The sequence below is a fragment of the Podarcis pityusensis genome (genome assembly GCF_964106645.2).
Source record: "Podarcis pityusensis genome assembly, chromosome: 18".
Classification (NCBI taxonomy): domain Eukaryota; kingdom Metazoa; phylum Chordata; class Lepidosauria; order Squamata; family Lacertidae; genus Podarcis; species Podarcis pityusensis.
The window spans coordinates 12311117-12336649 of record NC_138043.1 but is presented as its reverse complement, the minus strand read 5'-3'; the positions used below and the strand labels follow the sequence as shown (position 1 = coordinate 12336649).

Below are 25533 nucleotides of genomic sequence, written 5' to 3'. Positions count from 1 at the left end.
ACATGGAGCAGGCTTTGCTATCAAAAATGATCTTGTAAAGCTCTTGTCAGAAGTCCCTACCAGCATTAATGAGTGACTTTCAACTCTTTGAATAAAACTCACCAAAAACCAGCAGGCAACTATTCTAAGCGCTTATGCACCAACACTGGATGCTGACGAAAACATTAAAGAAAAAAATTACTCTCAGCTGCATACCATCCTATCCGAGATGCCTAAGGAGGATAAAATTACCCTCCTGGGTGATTTTAATGCAAGAGTTGGGCGAGATTTTGATCTTTGGCCTGGGACTATTGGGAAAGAAGGAATTGGCAACAGCAACCAGAACGGAATCTTACTTTTGACAATATGTGCAGCACACAACCTTGTTATTGCCAACACACTCTTTCGACAAAAAATAATAATTTAAAAACATCATGGAGGCATTCTCAGTCAAACCACTGGCACCTCTTAGACTATTTAATTGTCCAAGCTGAAGATTGCCATGAAGTGCTCCTTACCAGGGCTATGATGAATGCTGACAACTGCTAGACAGATCACAGATTAATACACTCCACAATAGCTATCAATATTATACCTCAATACAGGCTTAAAGGAAGGAAACCAAGACGCAAAATGAACACTCAAGCCCTTCAAGATCCCATTAAGCGGGATTGTTTCCACACAACCCATAAAGACCATCTGCTTTCAGATTTCCCAGATAAAACTGAGGAACACCGGACCAAGCTAAAAACATCCATTATTGCAGCCTGTGAACAAACTATTGGTTACCAAACCAAGAAACACCAGGACTGGTTTGATGAGAATGACGATGAGATTGAACACATTATTGACAAGAAAAGGAAGGCCTTTCAGATCTGGCAAAGAGATAGAAACTGTGCCACTAAGAAAAAAAACAATGCTAAGGCTGAGGTTCAAAGAACCAGACAACTGAAAAAACACCTGGTGGATAAAAAAGCTCAAGAGTGCTTAGCTGACACTCATGATGCACAATTTCTTTAAAACCACAAAGACCATCTATGGGCCAATAAATCATGGCATATGCCCCCTACGCCCAGCAGACAGTACCACACTTCTAAAAGATAAGGAAGCTATTGCACTGCGCTGGAAAGAACATTACCAACCTTTCCTTAACCGCAACTCCCCTGTAGCTGCTGAGGTCCTCTCAAAAATTCTGCAAAAAAAAATTTAGAGATGAGCTTGCAGTATCTCCAAATCTGGGAGAGTTGTGTACAGCTATTAACCAAATGAAAAACAACAAAGCCAGCGGACCTGATGGGATACCTGCCCAAGTCTTCAAAGTGGGTGGAATAGAACTTACACAACAACTTCACATGCTCATCGAAAAAATATGGGAGAAGAGATCTCAGCAGACTTTAGGGATGCCAATATTATCAATCTCTTTAAAAAAGGAGACAGAACTGATTGTGGAAACTATTGAGGCATATCTCTGCAGCTTGCAAAATTTTTGCAAGGGTTTTAGCAAACCGTCTCTTAACAATATCCGAGGCGACCCTTCCTGAATCCCAAAATGGTTTTAGACCTTCTAGGGGGACAGTGGACATGATTTTCACCACTTGACAGCTTCAAGAAAAATGCAAAGAGCAAAACCAACCCCCATATATGGTGTTTATTGACCTAAGGCCTTCAATACTGTAAATCACACTGCCCTATGGACTGTCCTTCTGAAAATAAATTTGTGAACATCCTTTGGCTCCTCCATGATATGACAGCAAGATTCACAGATAACAATGACTCTCAAAGTGAACAATTCACAGTAGGATCAGGTTTTAAACAGGGTTGTGTTATCACTCCAGCTCTATTTATTATTTTAATTGCCATGATCCTACACTTTGTCAAAGGGAAACTCCCCAGGAGAATAAAAATCATACCGTATTGGCCCGAATATAAGCCGCACTCGAATATAAGCCACACCTTTAAAATTGGAGGGGGGAATAAAAAAGGGGGGGAACCCAAATATAAGCCGCTCCATTCCTCACTGCTCCTGGCTGCATACTGGGGGTGGGGCGTCATGTTGTGTTGCCGGCAGCCTTTCCCCTTCCTCGCTCTCTCCCTTCTCTGGGGGACTACGAACGGGGTGGGAGCCGCTTTGCTGAGCTGCTGGCACTGTTTGCCCCGCACTCCTGGCTGCATACTGTAACGTCGTGAATATAAGCTGCACTTTACCTTTTCGCAGTCAGAATTTCAGAAAAAAGTGAGGGTTATATTCAGGCCAATACGGTATATTGAACAGATGAAAAGCTCTTTAACTTGAGTAGGATGAAAGCAAAGAGTAAGGTTACCATAACTTCTGTTATAGAGCTTCAATATGCTGATGATCATAGAATCATAGAATCATAGAGTTGGAAGAGACCACAAGGGCCATCGAGTCCAACCCCCTGCCAAGCAGGAAACATGATGATGCATACTGAGAAGACAACCTCCAAACCATCCTAAGTATCTTCGCAGAAGCTTACAAAAAGCTTGGCTCATCGCTCAGCATCCAAAAACCCAAAGTGCTGCACCAACAACTACAAAACAACCCCTCTGCAGCACCACAAATCCAACTCAGTGGTGTAACGTTGAAAAGTGTCAATCACTTCTCCGATCTGGGCAGTTATATTTCCACAAGGGCTGACATTGAAGCCAAAATCCAGCTTCGCCTAAACTTGGTGAGTACAGCTTTCTCCTGATTAAAGTGCAGAGCACTTGAGGACCGGGACATTCGCAGGGAAACCAAAATGCTTGTTTACAAAGCTATTGTACTACCAACCTTACTGTATGCTTATGAAACATGGACCACTTATAAGTGCCATCTCCAACTCCTCGAAAGATCCCATCAACAGTGTCTCTGAAAAAATTGACACATCACTTAGGAAGACAGGCAAACTAATGCCAGTGTACTGGAAGAAGCAAAGATCACTAGCAATGATTCTTCAGCGTCAACTTTGCTGGACTGGTCATGTTGTGCGGATGCCTGATTATTGTCTTCCAAAGCAACTACTCTATTCCGAACTTAAAAATGGAAAGTGTAATGCTGTGGTGTTCAACAATAAAGGTTTATTTATTTTTTATAAGGTATTTATTAGGATTTTCAAAATATTACAAAATAGAAAAAGAAAAAAGAAAAATACAAAATAAAAATAGTTAAAAACAATTCAGTCTTTCAATCACTTATCTTTCATTTGCTTGTTTCCCAGACCTCCTCACGCCTCCCTTTTCTGTATTCCACTTCAATTGTTGGTTTAGCAAATCCCTCCCCTCTTTGTTTATCCTAGTCTTCGATCTTAAAGTATTGTAACATTAAATTTTTACCTATTAATAGTCCATTTTTTCATATTCCCTTATAACATTACAGCTAAAAACTACTTAGTTTCTATCCAACATCATTCTAACATTCATCAATTTTACAATATTTCTGTAAATAGTCTTTGAACTTTTTCCAATCTTCTTCCACCGACTTTTCTCCCTGGTCTTGGATTCTGCCAGTCATTTCCGCCAATTCCATATAGTCCATCACCTTCATCTGCCATTCTTCCAGAGTGGGTAGGTCTTGTGTCTTCCAATACTTTGCAATAAGTATTCTTGCTGCTGTTGTGGCATACATAAAGAAAGTTCTATCCTTCTTTGGCACCAATTGGCCGACTATGCCCAACAGGAAGGCCTCTGGTTTCTTTAGAAAGGTATATTTAAATACCTTTTTCAATTCATTATAGATCATCTCCCAGAAAGCCTTAATCTTTGGGCACGTCCACCAAAGGTGAAAGAATGTACCTTCGTTTTCTTTACATTTCCAACATTTATTATCGGGCAAATGATAGATTTTTGCAAGCTTGACTGGTGTCATGTACCACCTGTATATCATTTTCATAATATTCTCTCTTAGGGCATTGCATGCCGTAAATTTCATACCTGTGGTCCACAACTGTTCCCAGTCAGCAAACATAATATTATGTCCAACATCTTGTGCCCATTTAATTTTAAACTTTTTCCCTTTAAAAGTAAAAGATAGGCCTTGGGGGAATTCCCACCTAAAAATGGTTCTGTTTCCTCTTAGCAGGGCCACCAAATCTCCGTAGTTGGACCTAAGATCCAAAAGATGTTTAGGAATGTCCTTAAATATCTCCACTCTTGATTCCTTTATTTCCAAGGTCTTCTGGAAGTGCAGACTCAATATTCTGTCTCTCTCTTCTCTTGATCGGAGGGTAATCAAACAGTCTCTCACCCTGTTCTTTCTTCCCCCTCTTCCAAGTCTGAAAGCACTTACTATCTTGAAATCTAACTTATCTGAGTCTAAGTTCCAAAAGTCTGCAAATTCCTGCGTAAGAAAGTCGCTCAAATTGTCGTTCTCAAGTTCAGGTACAGCCCTGATCCTTAGATTTATCTGTTTTTCTTTTAATTCGATCATAGACAGCAATGACTTGTGATCCTCCAGCTGCCTACATATCGGTGGTATCTTTTCTTTTATCTTTTCCTCTACAGCCAATGTTTTTTCCTTGGCTTCTTCAGCTGTTTTTCGATTCGAAGTAGATTCCTGCAGCAGTTTCTCAATAGATTCTGTATTTGAGTTCACCTTCTGCCCCAAGTTATTGATGCTTGAAGTGTTTTGGTCAATTTTAGTTGTCGCTTCAGCAACTTGTTTGCTCAACTTTTCCAAAGATTCAAAAATTTTATCTAGAGCTGAAGCTAAGCCCCCTTCAGCTGCCATTCCTTTAGACGCCACCTGGGCTAAATCTTCCCCTGGTGGGGCAGGGAGGCCGGGTGCTGACTGTCTACGCTGCTGCAGTCTAATTTTACCAGATCTTGTTGTTTTTTCCTGAGTCAAGTCTGCCATAACACTTTATCTAAGGATCAAGGTCAGTCCCACGATTACTTGTTTGTAGTGGAAAATTCCCCCTTAGTGTGGCCAGTTTAGAGTGCGAAATTCCCTGGCCAATTGTAGCAATTTCAAAGTTCCTCTAGGGGGACACAGTAACAGTTCCAACTTGTAACAATAAAATAACTTTTCCAACTTTCAGAAATCCCCCCTTTAGCCAAAAAGAACAACAGTTTCAAATCAGGAGAGACCCTTCAGAATCAAAGTATCCCTCTTACAGAGCTAGCTGTCACAAAGTTGCATTATCCTTTAACAGCGCGTTTCACAATACGGCAGTTCCATTGTCCCTTGACAGTCCGTTCCCAGGCATTAAGTGACGGCCTTTGTTCCCTTTCTCTCTTCTTTTTTTGCGGGAAAAAGATACTTTCCCTTCTCCCTCCCCTCTCCCGCACCACAGGGAGGGAGTTCTCTTTTTATTGAAGTAAGATTTGAGTCTTTTTCAAAACGATTTTCAGGGTCTTAGCTTAGACAGTCTTTGCTTTGATCTATTTACAGAAAAGGAAGGCGAACTTCCTGTTTACACCTTCCCACTTCAGTGCCAAATTAGTCCTTTTTCCCCCCTTAAATTCCTCGGTCTTCAAACTTAACCTACTCACGGGTAGTTGTTTATTAGCCGAATTGTCACAGGAAAAAGGTCAGCGCTCTCCGGCAACAGCTGCGCAGCTTCACTCCACGGAAGAAGCAGTTGACTCTCAGCACCGCGCCAGACTCCCCGTTTCGCTCCGGAACTATTTTCAGGGTTCCCTCGCAGATTGGGGGGGCGCTAAAGGTGCCCGCCGAGTCCCACGGTCACAGGCTTCACCCGCCTGTGGTTTTCGAAGGGGTCCCCGCTTCGCCGTAGCGGCAAGACCTGATTTCCGCGGAGCTACTCCCTCAAAGCTAGAGGGAATCCGCCATTGCCGATGGCGCCGCCTCCGGAAGTCTCAACAAGAAAGGTTTAAAGACTTTCTCATAGCAAATCTTTTTTTAAAAAATAATGCAGTATAAGCATGGATGATTGAGAAACATCGGCCTGCGAGAGCTCCAATTGGAGAACAGCCTTGACCAAAGGTGTCATGGACTTTGAAGACACTCGAACTCAGGACAAAAGGGAGAAACATGTTAAGAGGAAAGCATGCATGGCAAACCCTCACCATGAACAACTCCTGCCCAGAAACCAATGTCCCCACTGTGGAAGGACCTGTGGATCCAGAACTGGCTTCCACAGTCACTCACAGACTCACTGTTAAAACCATGTTCATGGAAAACAATCTTCCTTGGCTACAAGGGATTGCCAAAATACTGTAGGTCAGCACCAACTGGTTGATCCCCCTTCCTTTTCTTACTATGGCTGGAGCTGAGTCAGGGTCTCCAGCCTCCAGGATGCTGCTATTTTGCAGAGGAATCCAAGCACAACTGGGCACAATGCAAGCAACCTGAAGCACCTGTCACTTGAGCAGCGCCAATTCCCTTTATCTGTCCTTTAAAGAAACCGCGAAAACCAGTTTGGAAAGTGGAATGCCCTGGGAAGTGTGGGGTGAGCTGCTGATTTGATCAGAAGATGGAGAACCGCCCTGTCATGGATGGAGAAGGATCATTGTGAAAAAGATGGTTTTGAGCAAGTAGGCATCAGCTGGTGCAGAGGGAGGAGGATGTCGCCCCCCCCGAAGAGCCTCTTGCTGCCAGAGCAGAGACAGAGGCCACCTGTGTTACCTGCTTATCATTATGGATGAGAACAAGAGATCATTGTCATCCGGCAGCCTTTGATTCTCTGCAGCTGAGATGAGTCACATTCAGGTTCCACCAGTGGAGCCTTTGAACTGGCTGGGATGGGAGCCTCCCCTCCACCCTCTCTGGGCGCCCTGCCAGGCCACCCATTGTCCATCTCCATTTCGCTGCCAGCAAAGGGGCCCGGCAGCCCCGAGGAGCCCAGGAGGCTGCCTGAGGAGTTGTAGCACCAATAGCTGAACACTGGGAGCAAGACAGATTTGCCCCCCCCAGAGAGGGGAAGGGCCCCCCTGGATGCACTAGGCCAGGATCGGGGGAAACCTCACAAAAAAGAAAGCCATGCTTCTGCAAATAAGCAATTTCCTGGCATGGGAGAAGTGGCTGAAGGTGCTGCTGTCTGAATGTGGAACCTTCTGCTGGCAACATAGTTCTCTCCCCAGGGCCAAAGGACGTCACCACATCCTTGTCCAGGAACTCACAAACCTGCAAGCCTGGGTCACAGCTTTCATCTGTGAAACAAGAGGGAAGCTCTCAGAAGTGCATTTTGGGGTGCAGTGATTTGTTTCTCCAGAAACCTGTATCAATGCTGGCTCCTTTCCAAATCTCCTGCGGACACCCCCACCTGCAAACAACACTGTGCTCCACGGCTCTGATAAGCAGCTAGTCCTGAAAGAGGAAGTGGAAGATGGCAGACAAGTCCCTAGCTGAGTGTTGCCATTTCCCCCTCCCTGGATCACACGTTTTCAAAGCCTGCCATCCTTCCTTCTCCTTCAAAACTGGCATTTCTGGTTTCAGGGCTCCCCTGGGCCATGGCAGTAACAGTGGGGCTGCCCTGAACATCCCTTTCAAAAGCCAGGCAGTAACCCAAGAAGAGAGCTCAGCTGTGCGGAGCTGCTACCTAGAGCCAGATTTGAGAGGTGGCGGCGGGACGGGGAGCACAGCGTGTACCAAAGGACAGCTGCAGTCACGTAGCACCCTCCCTGGGACGGACGGGATCTTTCTCCGGGGTTCCCCCTTAAACCTGGGCTGTGGTTGCCACAATAGAATGCCTACTCGCCATTTTTGCCCCAGTGAAATTTTTTGTTGTTGAATTCAGGGCTTCCTGAGCAGGAATAAATGGGGCCCAGAGAAGACGCTGCCGTGGGGAATCCCAGCAGAAGAGGCAGCTGCTGGATGAGGCCAAGGGGGGTCCTGCCTCACCCAGCGGCCGACCAGGTGCTTCAATGGGAACCCTGCCAGCAGGATCAGAACCACTCCTCTCCTGTGACTTCCAGGGATTATTAGGTTGTCTTTGTTCTCATTTCTATTCTATACTTTGTTTAAATGGCAATTTTATATTGTGAACAGCCCTGCGATCTACAGGTACAGGTCGATAGACAAATTTGGCCAACAGTTAAAATAAAAAATGCAGCTCCCCTTTGCCAGTCAAGGCAGGGGGGAATTGAGTGGGCAGGGGTCCCAAAGGCCAACGCACTAAGACCACTTGCCCTTGTGGGGAAACTCCACCCCCTCCCATTTGCAGAGGCCAACGTCCCCTCCCTGCCTGACGCGGGAGAGGGGGCCTCTGCCTGCGTGGCACCTGGGGGTGTCCCAGCAGCCTAGACCACCCCCTCCACCTCCCTAGGAGATGCTGAGAGGAGCTTCAAGAACCAGAAGCCCCCCAGGTGGGATGGAGGGGGTGAACAAACAGACTCCGGAGCCCGGACTGTGTCCACGACTGATGCTTTGTCAAGTTTATTCTCCCAACCGGCTTTTGTAAAATAAAAGTCCCATATACGTTATTTATAAAATGGCTTAAATTAAGGCATAATCCTGCAGTGTCTAAGACAAGCGTCCATCATTCTGCACAAGCAAAAGGGGAGGGGAAGGAAGCCCTCCCCTCCAGACCCAGGAAGGGGGAGGTGGTGGCTGCAGCCCCCCCGAGATGTGCTCTGCAGAAGCTGGGAGATGTGGCAGAGCTGCTGCGTCTGAGTCCAGAAAACAAAAAAAGGGTCACCAACAAGCGACACGATATAATAGGAGGGGGGAGAGATACACAGAAAGACCCACAGAGGGGAAAGGGCCCCCCCAAAAGAGACCCAGATAGGAGGGAGGGGGTGTCCACACAGGATCAGCCCCCTCATCCCCCAGGGCTGGGCTGCCCTGTTGCCAAAGGTGGGAGAGGGGGGGTGTCCCACGCAGAAGATTCCCAGAGCAGCTCCAGAGCGGACCAGCGCCCCCCACAGCACAAGCTCTGAGGTGGTGCCCCCAAAGGAAGGTGGAAGGTGGAGCAGACCCTTCCCAGTGGCCTTTGCTCCTTGGCACCTTTGCAGCCAAAGTGTGCGATGGGAGGGCAAATGAAGCAAAGCGAATGGCAGAAACCAGAGATCCTGGGGGGGGGGGGGGGAGAGAGAAGCTCTTTTGGAAGCAACAGAATCCAGCCCAGACACGGCCAGAAAAGAAGCAGGAAGCGGGGTGGGGGTCCCCTCATCTCTTCACCACCCAGTGATCCTAAAGCAACGCCAGCACAATCCGTCGTCCCCCCCAGCTCAAAATACTGTCTATATTTTCCTAGGAAAAGTTATCTGAATACTATCACAGCATCATGAAACAGGAAGGGAAAGGCGTCTGCTATTTTGCTTTTAAACTATCGCTGAAATTCTAACCGGGACCTTCATTAAGCACCATATTTGGGGAAGGGGGGGATGCCAGAAGAGAAGCGCCTGTCCTCTTCTTCGCACGCAGTTTCCCGGCGCTCGATGGCCAAAGGGACGTGGTGCGCATCGGTGCTGGGTGCGAAAGGCAGCAGAGTCCGTCTCATAGTTAGTCTCAAGTTAGTCTGTGATGGGGAAGGGAGGGAGGGATGGGGGCGAAAGCGGTCTCCTAGTCAGAGGAGCTCTTGATCCCGTCCTCCCAAGCGCCAGGCTTTTCTATATGGGGCGGCTGTGGGGAAGCCTCTGTGGGCTCAGTCTGTGCAGCTACCGCCTCCTCCTGCTCCTCTCCCAGGAAGGGGGCAGAGCCAGATGCCTCTCCTCCGTCGTCCGCGGGGCTGCCGCCACCGACCATCTCTTCCACGGGAGTCGGGGTGGCTGGTTGGTCCTTGGCTTCTGGGCGAGACGACGGAGAAGCCTCCTCCTTGGGGGCCGCGGGGCAGCTGACTGGGGAGATCACCAAGGGGGGCTGAGGTAGGTCTTTCTGTAAGCAGGAGCAGCCCCACATTACAGGGGAGGGGGAGGGGAGAGAGAGAGAGAGAAGGGTAACTACAACACAGCCGTGCTTTTGTACAGACGCTCCCCTCATCCAGCCCAGGACCCCCAGGAGTGTCCAGCTCCCCTCTAGACTGGCCCAAATGGAACCAGGGGGGCTGCCAGGATAGGCCTGAGCTCATGCAGTTCACCCAGGCCAGCCCCATCTCCACTTCCAAGCCTGACACCAGCCTTTTGAGGGCATCTGAGGAGTCCAGTGGCTGGATCCTGCCCCAGGCCCACCCAGCTGAGCATTCAGTCCCGCCCCCCAGAGTAAGCCCCCTCCCCCCGTGTGACGGCAGCAACTCTCCCCACATGGGAGCCCTGGGCGGTGGCACTACAGAGGCAGCTGGACTCTGGAAGGAGGAAGGGCTCCTGCTTGCGGGCTTCCCTTGGGGGCGTCCAGCTGGGCGCAGGGGGAGCCCTCAGGCCTGATCCAGCAACACCCATGAACGCCTCTTGCCCCTTTCCAAGACGGCAGCCCTCTGCCTCCCGCCCGAGTGATGGAGAAGAACTGTGGAGCTGGAAAGGGACCCTGACGGTCGTCTAGTCCAACTGCATGCAATGCAGGAATCACAACATGTGGGGAGGAAAGCTGGCCATCTGTGGCTTCTCTGCCCCCCCCCCGCATGTGCCATCCTCCCTCACCCCCAGCCGTGAATGGTGGCCTCCTTTTGGGGGAGGAGGGAGGTCTGCAAAAGCCACTTCCAAAAAACTCCCTTTTGGGGGGTGGAGGATATTGCCAACAAGAGTTTTACTCAACTTTAATTCTAGTTAGGGGGCTTTTATCCTAACACTGGCCTTTTCTGGAGGAGACTCATATCAAAGTGGTATTCACCGCAAATCCGCTGCCCGTCCAGAACATGGGCAGCTCCTTGCGCCAGAGCGCCACCACGAAGCTGGTGAGGAGTGTGGACGGCACCAGGTACAGCAGCGCCGGCTGCCCCTTCTGCATCAGAGCGAGCGCCACAAATGTCACCAGGAGGCCCAGGCCGTAGGCTGCAGTGGGAGACAGGGGAGAGAAGGCGGGGGCTCCTTTTCAGCTGGCAGTCACCCAGAAAGTGCCCCCCTGTCTTTCTCATCTCATCTGTGGGTAAATTCTCACATGGGAATAAACACCTCTGCCCCTTCCAGCTCTGCTTCAAGGATTTATGGAACATAATAAATTATAATGGAAAAGGCAGGAAAACTCAGCACAGAGAATCGTTCCTCCTCTCTGCTCTTCAGCCATCTGGACAGAGGAGCAGTTAGGGCTGGGCAATATTTGGCTTTCAATTTTGTGATATATCACCAGCTAAATATTGTGACAGACTGATGTGTTATGATGTCTGAAATGAGGATGGAGCTACGGAGAGGCTTCGGCTGGCTTTACAGTTTTTCCGGCATCAGTATTTTTTGCATAGCTATGCTATGCATACACCCACATCATGATTTGTGATATATTGCCAGGTCAAAAATTATGGAACCGATATCACGAGAAGAATGACAAGCTGATTTTGGATGTTATATCAATGATCACCCAGCCTATAACAGTCACCACCCTTCTCTCCTTCAGAGCCTAATAAAGAAGTCGGATGCTATGGGAACCCCGTTGCTGGGAGAAAACTTGCTGCTAGGGGCAAAACAATGCAGGGATCCTTTCCAGACTGCACTAACACTGTCAGTCCTGTTGCACACATGGAGATGGGCTGCACCCAGAGGGCTCCCAAGGGACCTGATCCACCCACAAGAGAGCCACTTCTCAGGACAAGAGCTGAAAGGCGGCGCTGTCGCTGAATTTACTGGCAGGCTCTGCAGTCTGAGGCTCTGCACAGCTGCTTTCAGCACAGCTCATGGCAGGAACGTGGCACATAAATGAACTCCGCCAGTCCAGGGTGGGGTGAGAGGTAAGAAGAAGGGACTGCTGGGCTTCCCAAGGGTGGAGGAGGAGGCAGGTGTTGGCAAGGATTGGGGGGGGGGGAGCCAGACATACCAATGGTGCAAGCGACAAAATAGACCCGGGAGGACTGGACTTGGATGTCAAAGCGATGGCAGTAGGCCACCAGGAGCCCTGGGGAGGAAAGAGGAGGGAGCCTGAGGCAAGGGAAGGAGTGACAAGGCCAAGCAGGGACACTCCCTGGAGCCCCCCCCCATAGCATCCCCCAAGTGGAGCAGCAGGGAGGCTGTGTCCCTCTGGCCTGGCCCTCAAAGGTAGACTGCCTCCAGGAGCAGCTGTTCCCTTGAGCTGCCTCAAGGGAGAGGGCAGCATCCCCACTGGACCAGCCCCAAGGGACCCTGCCCTCTCCTCTGCCAGTCCTTCTCTTAGGGCCAGGCTGAGGGGCTCTTCTTTGCCTTCTGCAGGCCGAGCGGGGGCTCAGCCCCAAAGACACCTCGCCCCCCAGCAAGGTGGGAAGGGAGAGGGCCTACCTGGAACCAGAATGTCCCCGAATCCCAGGAGGGAGAAGGGTCGGTCACACAGTGCCAGCGGAGAGAAGTTGAGTCGGGGCACCTTCAGCACCATCGGAAGCTGCCGGGGGAAGGGGGTCCATCCAGGTCAACAAGAAGCCCCTCTGCTGTCCCAAATGGGGCCAAAGCTCCCTCAAGCCCTTGCCCCACAGAGGAGGGTATCTGGCATTTGGGGCAAGGAGGGGGCGACAGGGGATGGCACAACCCAAAGCCCCCCCAGGCATGGGGAAAGCGCCCTGCGCCCAAGGAGAAAGATGGAGGAACCCCAGAAGTGCCTCTTCTCAGGCCTGACCAGAACCCAAAACTGAACCTGCCTGCTCTCCGGGGGTGCTTCCCGACACCTCTTCCCTCATGGCTGAGGAGTCTCTGGGCCAGTCTGGGTCTAGATCCGACGGGGTGGGGATATCCTGGACCCACTACGTGTTTGGACCATGACCCCCCCCGACCCCTCACAGCCTCTGGCCTTCTCCCAGGCTCATCCTGCATCGCCTCCATTTTGTCCACCAGGAAGAGGCCATCTCCCCCTACCCAAACCCGGGACCCTCTGGCAGCCCCTCACCTTTTCGTGAGTGGCGGAGTCTGTCGGGCCAGCAGCCACTTCCACCATGATGCTCTCTCCTGTCTGGAAGGAAAATGTGAGGAGGGGCAAGAGGACAAAAAAAGAAAGAGGCCTGGGGGAAGACGAATGTTTTTGCCTGGTGCCTGAAGACGTGCAATGAGGGCATCAGGCGAGCCTCTCTGGGGAAAGAGTCCCCATCGGAGAATCGAGAAGGGGCTTCCGATGGCCCCAGCGGAAAAACCCAGCCCAACTCTGACTCCTCCCGATCAGCCCCGCACCCCCATTTGCAATGCCCACCCTGTCAGGCCAATTATGCACCTTCGTCAAGTATGGCGTGATGAAAACGAAGAAGACGTCGTAGACAAAGAGGACCAGGAGGAGCAGCGTGCAGCCCTGGGGGGCAGGAGGGAAAGGGAGGGGTGTCATTCCCAGAGGCTCACTGTTGATTCTGCCTCACCCAGGTTGGCTTTCTTCTGGCTCTTGAGTCGCAGAGTACATTGAGAGGTAGCCTCAGGCCAAGCCAGGAGGCCCATGTCAGCCTCCCTCCCCACCATCCTGGGGATGAGCCCCCCCCCAAGCTCCCCCCCAAGGCCTTACCTTGAAGGTGGGCAAGCGGATGGTCTTGAGCATGTAAAGGCAGAAGGCAACTCCCAGGGCGTCCTGCAGAATCCAGGCCCACCTGGCGAGGAATGGCCTTGGCTCAGGGCAGAGGGCAAATAGCCCGACCCCCTCCAACAGGGTCAAGCACTTCCCCTTGGGTTCTCTCCGGTCGCCCTTCCTCCCCCCATCCCACTTCCTCTCAAGAAAGAGTCCCCATGGCCAGCTGGGGTGGGGGGTTCTGGACATTCCCTCCGCCCTGCGACACGTCCCATTTCGCCCTGTGCCCAAGAGGACACTGCAGAGCTGGAGAAGGGGAAGAGCAGAGGAGGAAGTTGCTTTCTGGAGCAACTGATGCAGCTGAGGGGTGCAAAATAGCATGTGGGGGGAGCAAGGGGCTCTTCGAAGGGACATGTGCCCCCCCCCACCACCAAGGGGAGAGCACGAAAAGCACCGCATCACTCACTGGTCCTCATTGCGGAAGATGCCCCAGACCAGGCTGACGGCGATGCAGAAGACAGCCAGGAGCAACATGCGCACTTGGGGGCGCTTGTGGAAGTAGGGCAGGTTGTTGTCAGGGACCCTGAGGACAAGAGGCGGGGTGAGAGGCCTGCACCCCACTTGGCAAGTGGGAGAGGGACCTCTTGGAGCCTCCACCCCAGAGAGCTGCCTGACGCCGAGTCAGGCCTGTTCCATCGAGCCCAGATCTGCCCCCACAGGCTGGCAGCAGCAGCAGGTCTCCAGGGAAGGAGTCTTTGCTCAGCCTGAGTTGGAGATGCTACTACTGGGGAGCCTGGCACCTTCTGCATGCCAAGCAGGTGCTCCATGCCCACGGGCAGAGTCTCCAGGGGAGGAGGTGCTGGGGAAAAGCCTTCCCTGCCCGAGGCCACGGCCCGAGAGCTGCTGTCAGTCAAGGTCACCAAGCCAAGGTCACCAAACTCAGCAGACGGACTATTTTTTTCTATTCTATGGGCTCAGGGATGCTTAAAAAAGACAACCTTCCTTCCTCTTAAGTTGCTCAGTGCCACCCACTCAACCCCCCTCCCCCCACGCTTGGTGTGGAGGCTTTTGAAAACCAAGGGGAAAGGGGTTGGGGGCCAAATCCAGGAGCCCCCACAAACAGGTGCACAGCTCTGACGTCTGCAGATATAGGGCAATACACGCATTTAATAAATAATAATAAATGGCTGCGCTCAGGGCTCATGCCCTTCATTTTTTGTCCTGGGGCAGGACTTTCAGCTCTTCTATGCAGCTCAGAACAGCCCCACCACTCTCTTTGTCTGACCTGTGCAAGAAAAAGGCAAAAAGATCTGAGAGATCCCCACAGAAGGAAGCAAATACAGCCAGACCTGCCTTGCACCGATTCAAAACCCCACAGGTCAACTGCTCTTGGAAAGGGCATTTGTGCACTTGCAAAACGCACAGGGTGGGTTTTCTGCCTGATTGCCAGGGGCGAGATCTGATGAGGCAGTCTTTCATTGCTTTCATCTTTCTGCGGTGGAAGTGAGGACCTTTCTGCAACAACAAGGTCCCTTTTCTTGTCCAGATGAGTCAGCTGAGAGTCGGGAGGGAGCCCAGAGAGCCACGGAAGAGGGGATCCCGCCCTGCCCCACATGTACAAGGAGAAGCAAGAGATCCACGTCTTGCCCATCTAATGCATTTAAGAATTCAGAGCTTGTTTCCTAGATACTGGCTGCTAAACAAGACCAGCAGCAACAAAAACCAACAGCCCACACACATTAATATTTTGCAGCCAGGAAAATAAAAATATATCAGAGAGGGAAGGATAAAGCACAGCTGCTCCCAAGTCCCAAAGGAGGAGGGTTTGGGGTTCTGTCCAGCCCCCCACTAGCATTCAGATTCTTTCCACGGGGGGGGGGGGTATCTATGGCCAGGCAGGATTTGAACCCAATCCACTGGCCCCCGCAAGCTTCATGTGCCAGGGCCACTTAGCCAAAGGTGGCAAAGCAAGACTGTCTTCTGCCTCCTACCTGCATTTCCCCAGAGGAAACCTTCGGACAAACGGGGAGAGGCAGCTGTAGAGGCCGATGGAAGCCGCCAGGCAGAAAATCCCAATGATGGCATACACTGCAGGGGGGAAAGGGGACAAGGAAAGATGAATGAAGACAAGGGGCTGGAAAGAGGCTGAACAGCACCGAGAAGCCAGTGCAAGTACCTAGGTGGTCGTAGAAGTAATAGAGCAGGACGAGCATTGAGCAGCACATGACCACAAAGACGCAGATCATGATGGGGGTGACGTCCACTGTCTCGTCCTCGTGCTTCTCCACTCCGTCATCCCGTTTGTGCTTCATGTACCGCCTGCAAGGGAGACGAGACGAGGTCATCCGAGGCTGGAGGCGCTTGCTGGTACTGCACCACTCATGGAGGGGCCAACCGACAAGAGGGGAGGCATCCTACGAGGGCTCAGCAACCCTAAAATGATGCTCAGGGCTGCCGGCCTCTCTCCCCCCCCCCCCAGCAAAGCAGGGCCTGTCTCCACGCTTCACGAAATCATTTGCAGCCATGAGATGTGGATGGTAGCCAATGGCTCCATGGGAAACGCATAGAGGAGGCAACCTATCAGGCTATTTGAGAAGTCATGAGAGGAACACCTAGCAGTGACTCCCTCCAAGAGCTCAATGATTGGGCATGGATGCAAGGAATCCTACGAATCCTGGATCCTGTGCTGCCTTGACCTCACCAAACACCTTCTATGTATTCCCAGGGGCTGGTGTCTTGGACTTAGCAGGTGGCAGCTTCTTCAGAGGTCCCCCATGTTTTGATTCCAGAGAGAGCAGCTCTGAACAGCCAAGAATGCAGGATGAACCCCATGGCACTGCAGGGAGCTGGGCTGGATGACCCTTAGGGGCTTCTACTGGCCCCCTGCCCCAACTCACTTCTTGACATCCCTGCTCCCTGCCCAGTAGCCTCCGACGGCCACCGTCCCCACAGCCATCACGAAGATGATCACCATGTTGTAGTCCAAGACTGGCTCGTTGGGGGCATACATGGCCACCTTGACCGAGGGCCCAAAGCTCTGAGGAAGAGGGAGAGAGAGAAGGGAGCTCAGCTGACCCTAAAAAAGAGTTGCCCCAGGAAAGAGCTACCCTCCAGGGAACAGGACGTCCTCCAGGAAATGCCAGTGTGTGACTGGCCTTGGGGGCCCCAAAAGCAGTGCTGCCCCCAATGCCCCTGTGACCCTGACTGGGAACGCGGACGGGGTCTCACCCTGCCAATATCCAGCATGTCCGCGTAGCTCAGCAGAGCCACTGGGATGTCGATCTCCTCATATTGACTGCGGTTGCCGGCCGGCGGGACCTGGAGGGAATGAGGGGGAAGAGCAAAGTGATACCACACACACCCCACCCTCCCAGCCTGCCCATCCCCAAAGCCAAATGGTGTGTCAAACTCAGAAGTGCATGCAGGCCCCAATCCTCCGCTGTTTTCCCCAGGCCACCCAGCTCACATGACTCATCCCCAGCCTAGCGCATCAATGGCTGCTGCGCATTTGGGGGCAAAACGCATCACAAGAGCAGCAGCAGGCGGGGGGAGGGCACCTCCCAGCCCCAGAAGAAGAGATGAACGGCTTCCTTAGAACTCTTAATTGTTCAGAAAAGATTTTTAAGGGAGACATTAATCTCAGAAGAAGGGATGTCATGCAGAAAGCAAGAAAATTAAAAAGGAAAGTCAGATGAGTAGAACCGCACAGCCAAGGACAAGGCAGAGATGGAGCTGAATGCCCAGGAGGGGGCAGAATGCCTGCCAGGCCAGGGATGGGAGATGCAATTGCAACCTGAGGAAGGGCTTTAGAAAATAAGAAACTAGGCCAAGAATTTGTCTCCTCAGGTATTAAAAAGAAACGATATGGGATGCAGGTAAAGCCTTCATAAGAGGTTTTTATGAAGCACTCAGCCAGTATTGTAACACATGGCTACAATACTACCAAATTGATCACCTATTCAAGAAGGATAAAATCATTGGATTTGGCAAAGAATAATCAAAATTACAAACAGAATTACTAAAAAAAACCCAAAAAGGTATTATATAAAATATACAATTTGTCATTAGAATGGGAATTAAAAGATGAAGAGGTGAAGGAAGTTATGATTAAGTGGGCCAGAGACAAAGGCCACAGGATCCGATTAGACCAATGGGAGAAATTATGGAGAAATGACATCAAATTCATAGCTTGCTTCACAATCAGAGAAAATATAATGAAAATGATGTATCAGTGGTATTTACCGTATTTTTCGCCCTATAGGGTGCACTGGCCCATAGGGCGCACCTCATTTTTGGGGGGGGGGGGAAATGAATAAAAAAAAATTATTCCCCCCCCCCCAGCTGCGGGGCTGGGGCAGGGGAAGCCAGAGCCCCCAGAACAGGCTGCTATCCGCAAGCCTTGCGAGCCCGGTGGCAACTCCCGCTGGGCTCCCAAGGCTGGCGGATAGCTTCCTGAAGCCTGGAGAGCGAGAGGGGTCGGTGCGCACCGACGCCTCTCGCTCTCCAGGCTTCAGCGAAAGCCTGCATTCGCCCCACAGGATGCACACACATTTCCCCTTCATTTTTGGAGGGGAAAAAGTACATCCTATAGGGCAAAAAGTACGGTAACTCCGGTCAAATTGGCAAAAATTTATAAATCAAAATCTAATTTGTGCTGGAGATGCAAAACAGAAATAGGAACAATGTATCATATGTGGTGGGAGTACATGTATATCAAACAATTTTGGAGTAACATCCAAGAGAAATTTTTTTAAATGGTTAAAATATCATGTAATAAAAAACCAGAGGCCTTCCTCTTGGGAATTATATTGACTGATATTCCTGCTGCTAGGAAAAAAGTTTTCTTATATGCAACTGCTGCTGCCAGAATTATTATAGCAAATAATTTGAAGGAAGAAAAAAAAAACTCAATAAGAGAATGGCAAATAAAATTTTGTGAATACATAGAACTAGCAAGACTTATAGCAGTGAGAAGAAGACAATCAGATCAAAAACTGGTAGATGAGTGATGTTGGATTGAAGCTAAGTGGCTTCTAGCTGTACAGGTTTTAAAGTTATAAATATATCAAGATTAAGGATTAGGATTAAAAAGGTTAAAAGAACGGAAAAATTGGTTCTTAATAGGTAAAAACTTAATGTTATAATATATTAGGATTAAGGATTGGGACTAAAAAGGAGGGAAAGAAATTGCTGGACTAACAAACTGAATTGGAATACAAAAGAGGGAGGTATGAGGAGGTCCGGGAAACTAGTAAATGTAAAAGAAGTTATGAAAAGACGGAATTGTTTTTAATTGTTTTTTCTTTTTCCTTTTTGTATTTTGTATTGTGTATTTTCCTTTTATTCTTAAATTTTCCTTTTTTATTAATGTGATTCCTTTTCTGTGAAACTTTAATAAATATTATTTTAAAAAAAAAACAAAAACTGGTAGATGAGTGGATCTGTGTGAAGGAGTTCTGGTATAATTCTGGTATAAATATATCAATACACAATGAATGAAATTTATAGAGTAAAAGACGAAGAAGAAATGGACATAAGAGGAGGTAGTTAAAAATAATACTGATAGCACAGCGAAAAGAAGAAAAGAAATAAAGGAAGTCACACACGGGTGGAGGGGAGTCAAGATTTATGTATTCATGCTTAGTTTATTTTGTAATTTAAGTTGATTTTTTTGTTATTGTATGTTTAACTGTTTTCTTTTTTAGGTATTAAGTAGCTGTATGTATAATAGGTTTGTTTTGTGTTTGTGAGTATTGCATTTACCATTAAAAAATCTATCTATATATATAGCAAAGCTACAGGGAACCACGCAGAGGGCCTTCTCGGTAGTGGCGCCCGCCCTGTGGAACGCCCTCCCATCAGATGTCAAAGCGATAACTACCTGTCATTTAGAAGACATCTTAAGGCAGCCCTGTTCAGGGAAGTTTTTAATCTGTGATATTTTACTGTATTTTTGGTTTCTATGGAAGCCGCCCAGAGTGGCTGGGGAAACCCAGCCAGATGGGCAGGGCACAAATAATAAATTATTATTATTATTATTATTATTATTATTATATATAAAAGCAATTGCAACCTGACTGGGCAGGGGAGGTGAGAAGGGCAGAAGGAATAGTGCAGGGGGTGGGCAGGGGTCCTAGCCACAAGCCTCAGGCCATGGCAGCTAATGGAGCCTCCGGCTTCAGAGGCAGAATGCCTGGGGGCAGCAGAAAGCTCCTGCCTTCGCTCTCATCTGAGGCACGGAAGTAAGAGGGTGCTTGAGTAGATTCTGAGCACAATTCAAAGTGTTGGTGCTGACCTTTCAAGCCCTAAGTGGCCTCAGCCCTGTAGACCTGAAGGAGTATCTCCACCCCCACCATCCAGCCCAGACACTGAGATCTTCTGGGGGTTCCCTCACTACAATTAAGTGAAGCCACGGGGAGCCAGTGGCTGGATAGTTTCGCGAAGCTACCAGCATGAGTTTGACCAAACTGCGGGAGGCACTGGAAGACAGAAGTGCCTGGCGTGCTCTGGTCCAGGGGGTCACGAAGAGTCGGACACGACTAAACGACTAAACAACAACGGGGAGCCAGGCAGAGGGCCTATTGAGTTGTGGCGCCCACCCTGTAGGACACCCTGCTGTCAGATGTCAAGGAGATAACTACACAACATCTGAAGGCAGCCCTGTATTGGGAAGATTTTAATGTTTTATTGTGTTTTTAATATTCTGTTGGGATCTGCCCAGAGTGGCTGGGGAAACTCAACCAGGTGGGCGGGTACAAAGAAGAAGAAGAAGAAATGGGTCCCATTAGGGGAAAAGGTGGGCTTGAGATGTAACCATACATCTACATATTTGTAATAATAAAGGATGGGCCTCTGTGCTGAGGAGTCGGTGTGGCCTAGCAGGTAGAGTGTCAGGTGAGGGGGGCTTGGGTTCAAATGTTCCCACTCAGTCATGAAGCCTGGGCCAGCTGCCAACTCTCAACCTAGCCTTCTGCACAGGGCTGTTGTGAGGATAATATAGAGAGCGGGGAGACGCATGAGCACCACCTGGAGCTCCTTGGGGGAAAGAGGAAAGAATGCCCTAATTCCCGCCAGGCTGGTAGCAGGAAGAAGTGTCGCCTTCTCTCCCCGCCCCTCCCCAGGGACTCACCAGCCTCTCTCGACTGACGATCAGCAGCCCCCTTGCCCCGTTGATCTGGGCCAGCCGGACTTTCTCATAGAAGGTGCAGTTGCCCCGCATGACCATGGGGATGGTGCTGCTGAAGCCGCCGTCGGGAACGTCTGAAGGAGCACACAGGACGGAGACCGTCTGGTCCTGCAGCTGCAGCAGAGACTGGAGGAGGAAAGGAGGAAGAGGAGAACATGAGGAGAGGAAAATGGAGCCCTCTAAGCTGCTCCTCGCCTTCAGAGGAACAACAAAGGAAGCTCAGAATGCCCAAAATGCAACAAAGCAGCTCCAACAGGCCTGAGCAAAGAAAGGTGATTCACCCCAGGGCCAAAATGATCACGAAGCAGGCGCCAGCTGAGGCCCAAGGGGAGGGTGCTCTGATTCATGGAGTTGGTGCTAGCCTACAAACTCCTAAATGACTTAGGAGCCCAATCCTTGAAGGACCAGCTCCTGCCACATCAGGAAGCACGTGTGCCAAGAACTACAAGGGAGAAATTGAATTTGACCGAAATGATCACTACTGTTTTTTGTCCAAAATTAATGCTACTGAACTGTTTTTATGATAGATTGCCAGAAGAATTGGTCCCATATAGGATTTTGGCAGATCGAATAGTCATTGCAACTTAATGGAAAACAATCCTAACTCTTACACTATGTGCTTGGCACCTCTCTGGTATATCACGTGTAATTTGAGATTTCAGTGAGGACTAGCATCTTCAGACACTTTCAATATGATTTGGCATTCCTTTATTATGCATGTACAACAGAACCATCATTTTCAAGGCAACCCTCATCCCCAGCCATGCAAATCTTGAACTAGGCTTAATAATCTGATAACATTGTGATAGTCTTCACTTGGACTTTGTTACTTTAACCAGTGGGCAATGGGACTCATCCTACGTGGCTGCTTTGTAGTTTGGTTTCTCACCTTTCAATTTTCGTCTCTTGTTATAATTGTTCTCTGACAAAACAAAATAATAATACGTTTACACAAACAAACAAAAGGTTTTCAAAGTTTATGTGTGGCACTGCATGTGACTCTTAATCTCAGAGTTACCAAGTTGGAAGGGACCTCGAGGGGCTGGCTTTCAACCTGTGTGCTGTGGCACCCTGGGGTGCCTTGAAGGATGGTTAGGGGTGCCTTTCCTCCTTCCTATGATGCCCTCTTGCATCCCTGTCTCCCAAAAAATGGACAGCTGTTTGCTGCAGCAGCTCTGGCAACAAGTTCCCCAGGTGAATGGTGCCTCTGGGGCTGGCTAGGGGGTGCTTCCTTGTGGGGCGGGGGGGGCAGCTCAGAGACCAGGGGCGGCAGCTGTTTCTGCCCAGAGGACTCCCGAGCAGAGGGGGCTGAGGGAACACTCCATAAGGGAGGGTGTTCGATAAAGGGTGAGAGGTTGCCCGCTCAGCAGGCAAGGGGTGACACAACTGGGCTCCTGAGCCCCACAGGGGTGCTGCAGAAAGAATGTAGTTGGTCAAGGGAACTGTGGGCTCAAAAAGGTTGAAAACCTCTGGACTAGATGACTCTTGCAGTCTCTCCCAACTCTATGCTTCTATGACTTTCTGTGACTAATCCATTAACTTGACCAAGGATGGGCTAGAGGTGTAAACAGTGATGATAAGCAGGGCAGGTGCCACCCTGCCAGCTGAGGTGCCACAGGAGCCACTCACCGCCTTGCCCAGGTCATGGGGCAGATGAGCCCATTGGGAGTTGAATAGAATGCAGTAGTCCTTCCCCTTGGAACTCCCCTTCTCGGAGAAGACGCGGACCATGCCAAACTCACAGGAGACCTGGAAAACAGAGGGAGAAGACTTGCTTCCCATCACTCCGGCAGCATCCGGGCTCCCCTCCCATAAGAATGAAAGAAAAGCCTCCAAAGGCCAAAGGGAAACCAGCAAGCAAGATTCAAGCACAAGAGCCCTCTTTTGTGGCTTCCAGCAACTGGGATGAAGAAGCATTTCTGCCTCCAACCCCGGAGGTTGGCTAACAGCCATTTATAACCTTATTCTCCTCCATGAATTTGTCTAATCCTCTTTCAAGGTCATCTAAGTTTGGTGGCCATCACTAGCTCCTAGGTAAGGGAGTTCTACAGATGGTGTGAATAAGTCCTGTCTTTCACCTGCCTGAATTTTCCAACATTCAGCTTCATGGGAGGCCCACAAGTCCTAGTGTTACGAGGGAGAAAACTCTCCGCACAGGACTGAATGAAAACCCAAAAGGGGCCAGAACTAGGCAGCAAGAGGAAAGCGAGGGGGTGTTGCACATCACTCCAACTTCCCATCAACTTTGCAGGCTCCCAGGTGCCCACACGATCTGGATGCAGGATGCTTTTGAAACTTCCCACACTGCTGTCCACCAGGATTCATGGGCAGACCCCCCGTCAGCCAACAGGGGGGCGTGCAAGGACATCGTGACCGGAGTTGGCAACTTGGGCTGGGAATCTATCTCTCCTTCACTAGGGAAGAACCGGCCACTCAACTGCTGTGGGTGTAAGATTAGAGGGCTCAGGTCTTCGTCTCCATCTGGAGGAAGGGAGAGTCAGAAAGTCACTCCCAAAAGCACCACAAGCAACAAAGCCTGGCTCTCCAGAGCTGGATGCTGCAGGGAATCCCTTGAGGGCAAGGCCCCATCCCGCTGGGGTCTTCCAAGGCATGCCATTTCTAGAGCCACTGCTCCCGAGGTGCACGATCCTGTCTCTCAGGGGGCTTCAATACTCCACCCACTGGCTGCTCTCCAACAACCGGGGGGGGGGGGAACGGGGCCCTTTGGGATGCGTAACTTTGTGGTGGTTGCTATCACACCCTTCTCTCCTGAGATTCTTTGAGGCGGCTCAGTTCTTCGACCACACCTTACCTGGCGCCAGCCGGGATATCACCAGTTCTCTCCTCACCCTAGCAAAGTATCTACTTGCCAAGAGGGTCACAACAGCAGCTGCAAAGGACTTTGAATGTCCTGAATGAGGTTTTTGTTTTGCAGAAGAGGCTGTTTAGCTACAGGTGAGGGCAGTCACTGGCACATGCTGGCACCCCCAAACAGCTGGATGGGGGATCCCTACCAGTTGCTAAATGCAAAAAGGCAAATTAAGTTCATTGCAGCAAAAAGGCCAGCTTTCCCCCACAAGATTAAGTCCCACCACCACCTTTCCTGGGAAGGTGTACCCAGGATGGGTGGCCATGGCAGCATTCTCATGACCCAGGAGGGCCACTAGGCTAGCTAACAATTCACAGGAACAACAATTTTAAACAGAGTGTCTTCCCCCACCCAAGACAAAGATTAGGTGTTTTTATTTTTGCTTTTATCTAGTTTTTAACTTTTTTTGATGCTATTTGGTTCCATTTATATTGTCACAAACCACTGTGGTATAAGTTTATGAAACAACGGTATATAGTTTTAATAAATTATTAAGTAAGAGGGCAAGGGACAAAAATAGGTTCTCTCCTTGCCCAAGGAGCCTCCCTGGGGCGTCTCCTGGAGAAAGCGGCTGTGCTCACCTTCTGCCAGCGCAGAAACAAGATTTGTGGGCTGAGCAACCCATTTGGGCTGACCCTGCAGACCTCTTCCTAGTGCACTGAGGCTGTGACAGCAGCAGCAGCACCATCACCAAGGCGCAGGGCACAGCCCAACCTGCATCATTGGGGCAGCAAGTCAGTTCATACACTTGTCAACACCCAAGCGCTATGTCCTATTTCTCTCTCTCTCTCTGAATATGTTTCACACTTCCCTCCCTCCTGGTCAAAGCATTTGCCAGCAGACTTTTCCACACAGCAACTCCTAAGCCCATTACTGCTGGGGACCTAACCAAAAATGACCCTCAAACCCCAAAAGCTACCTCACCAACAGCAGGGAAGGGCTGCATCCCAATGATGGCATGCTTGCTGTGCATGCAGGATCCAGAATCAGTCCTTCCTGGAGAGCCATTGGCTGCCAGCCTGTGCGGAGGTGATGCTGAGCTGGGGACTAGCAGCCCTCTTTGTTTCAAAGGGAAAGGTCCTGCAGCTCAGCAGGGCAGAGCGCCCTGGCTCCACACCCAAAGACTGAGAAGAGCAAACCAGCTTCCTGCACAAATGTTTTCATGGAGTTGCAAGGGACCCTGAGGATCATCTAGTCCAACCCTCTGCAGCACAGGAATATGACGCTGTCGAAGCGGGGATCAAACCTGCAACCTTGCCGTTATCAGCACCAGGCTCTAAGAAACTTGGCTTTCTAAGCCGCCTTGTGCATTAGCTAGAGGACTAGCGCTCCGCTTTGCTCCAAGGGAAGTGGTGCAGCATGCGAAGCCAATCTCGGGATCCCGGGCCAAGAGATTCCTGGCTTGCAGGGGGTTGGGCTGGAAGACCCGCGGGGGTCCCTAGCGCCCCAGGTGGAAATGGCCCGCTTCCTACGCCTCTGGGGCGTCGAGGAGAGCGAGGCGGCGGGGCCTCGGCCCATTTCACGGAGGGGGCAACTGAGACGCCCCCCCCCGGGAAGAAGCCCCGCCTCCCACTGTGGAAGAAGGGCAGCCGAAGAGCCGAGCCCCAACCCCGCCTTCGGACCCGAGGGAGGACTGGAGAGGAGGAGCCCCGCCCTCTGCATGAGAAGAGCCTCCTCTTCCTCCTCCTCACCTGGACCGCCAGGAGCAGCCACGACCCGAGCAGGGCTCTCCGCCCCAGAGAAGCCGCCGCCACCGCCATCGCCGCCTTTTGTCCTCCCTGGAACCCGGGGGGGGGGCGAGAGGGGAGGGAGGAGGTTCTGCTTCCGGTACACACCGGAAGTGAGCGCCCGGTTACCCAGCAACCCGGAAAGGAAGCCACTCTCTCCCTCGCGCTCTCTTTCTCTCGGCGCATAGGGATGGGGGGGCGGAGAGTCACGCAACCACGTTATAGACAGGGACGTTTAAAAAGCGCCGAGAGGTAACTTGGCGCCCTCAGGGCCGCCGCTCCAGCCCGGTCCCCGCTCGCGGCGGGCGGCACTTCCGGTCTGGGACGGAAATAGGCTATCGAAATC

General features: G+C 50.6%; 1 protein-coding gene and 1 long non-coding RNA gene across 4 annotated transcripts; one reads left to right on the top strand and one right to left on the bottom strand.

Annotated features, from left to right (window-relative positions):
* The first annotated feature begins 3 nt into the window (after positions 1–3).
* On the top strand, positions 4–8560 carry LOC308467219. Its single transcript, XR_013981169.1, has 2 exons — positions 4–3055; positions 5809–8560. It is a non-coding gene; the product is annotated as an uncharacterized lncRNA (long non-coding RNA).
* SPPL2B (signal peptide peptidase like 2B) lies at positions 8287–25529 on the bottom strand. Of its 3 annotated transcripts, XM_080988671.1 has the most exons (16): positions 25152–25254; positions 24042–24174; positions 22221–22340; positions 20535–20717; positions 16634–16723; positions 16303–16442; positions 15582–15724; positions 15397–15493; positions 13872–13988; positions 13406–13487; positions 13127–13201; positions 12809–12871; positions 12211–12310; positions 11777–11854; positions 10643–10803; positions 8287–9754 (listed from the first exon to the last, which is right to left on the bottom strand). In XM_080988671.1, exons 3-16 carry the CDS (start codon positions 22320–22322, stop codon positions 9443–9445), a joined length of 1743 nt encoding a protein of 580 aa, XP_080844797.1. In that variant the 5' UTR covers positions 22323–22340; positions 24042–24174; positions 25152–25254; the 3' UTR covers positions 8287–9442. The 3 variants fall into 3 exon arrangements, 2 of the variants coding, with proteins under 2 accessions (XP_080844797.1, XP_080844796.1); XM_080988670.1 differs by lacking the exon at positions 24042–24174 and having other exon boundaries at positions 25152–25529; XR_013981167.1 differs by lacking the exon at positions 24042–24174 and having other exon boundaries at positions 9614–9754; positions 10568–10803; positions 25152–25529.
* Positions 25530–25533: the final 4 nt, after the last annotated feature.

Coding starts and splice junctions, on each gene's coding strand:
- SPPL2B (XM_080988670.1), bottom strand. CDS start 25,373: ATGCGCCGAGAGAAAGAGAGCGCGAGGGAGAGAGTGGCTTCCTTTCCG. Junction 13,488..13,871: donor ATCTTCCGCAATGAGGACCA/GTGAGTGATGCG, acceptor ATTCCTCGCCAG/GTGGGCCTGGATTCTGCAGG. Junction 9,755..10,642: donor GGACGGGCAGCGGATTTGCG/GTGAATACCACT, acceptor TCCTGCTTACAG/AAAGACCTACCTCAGCCCCC.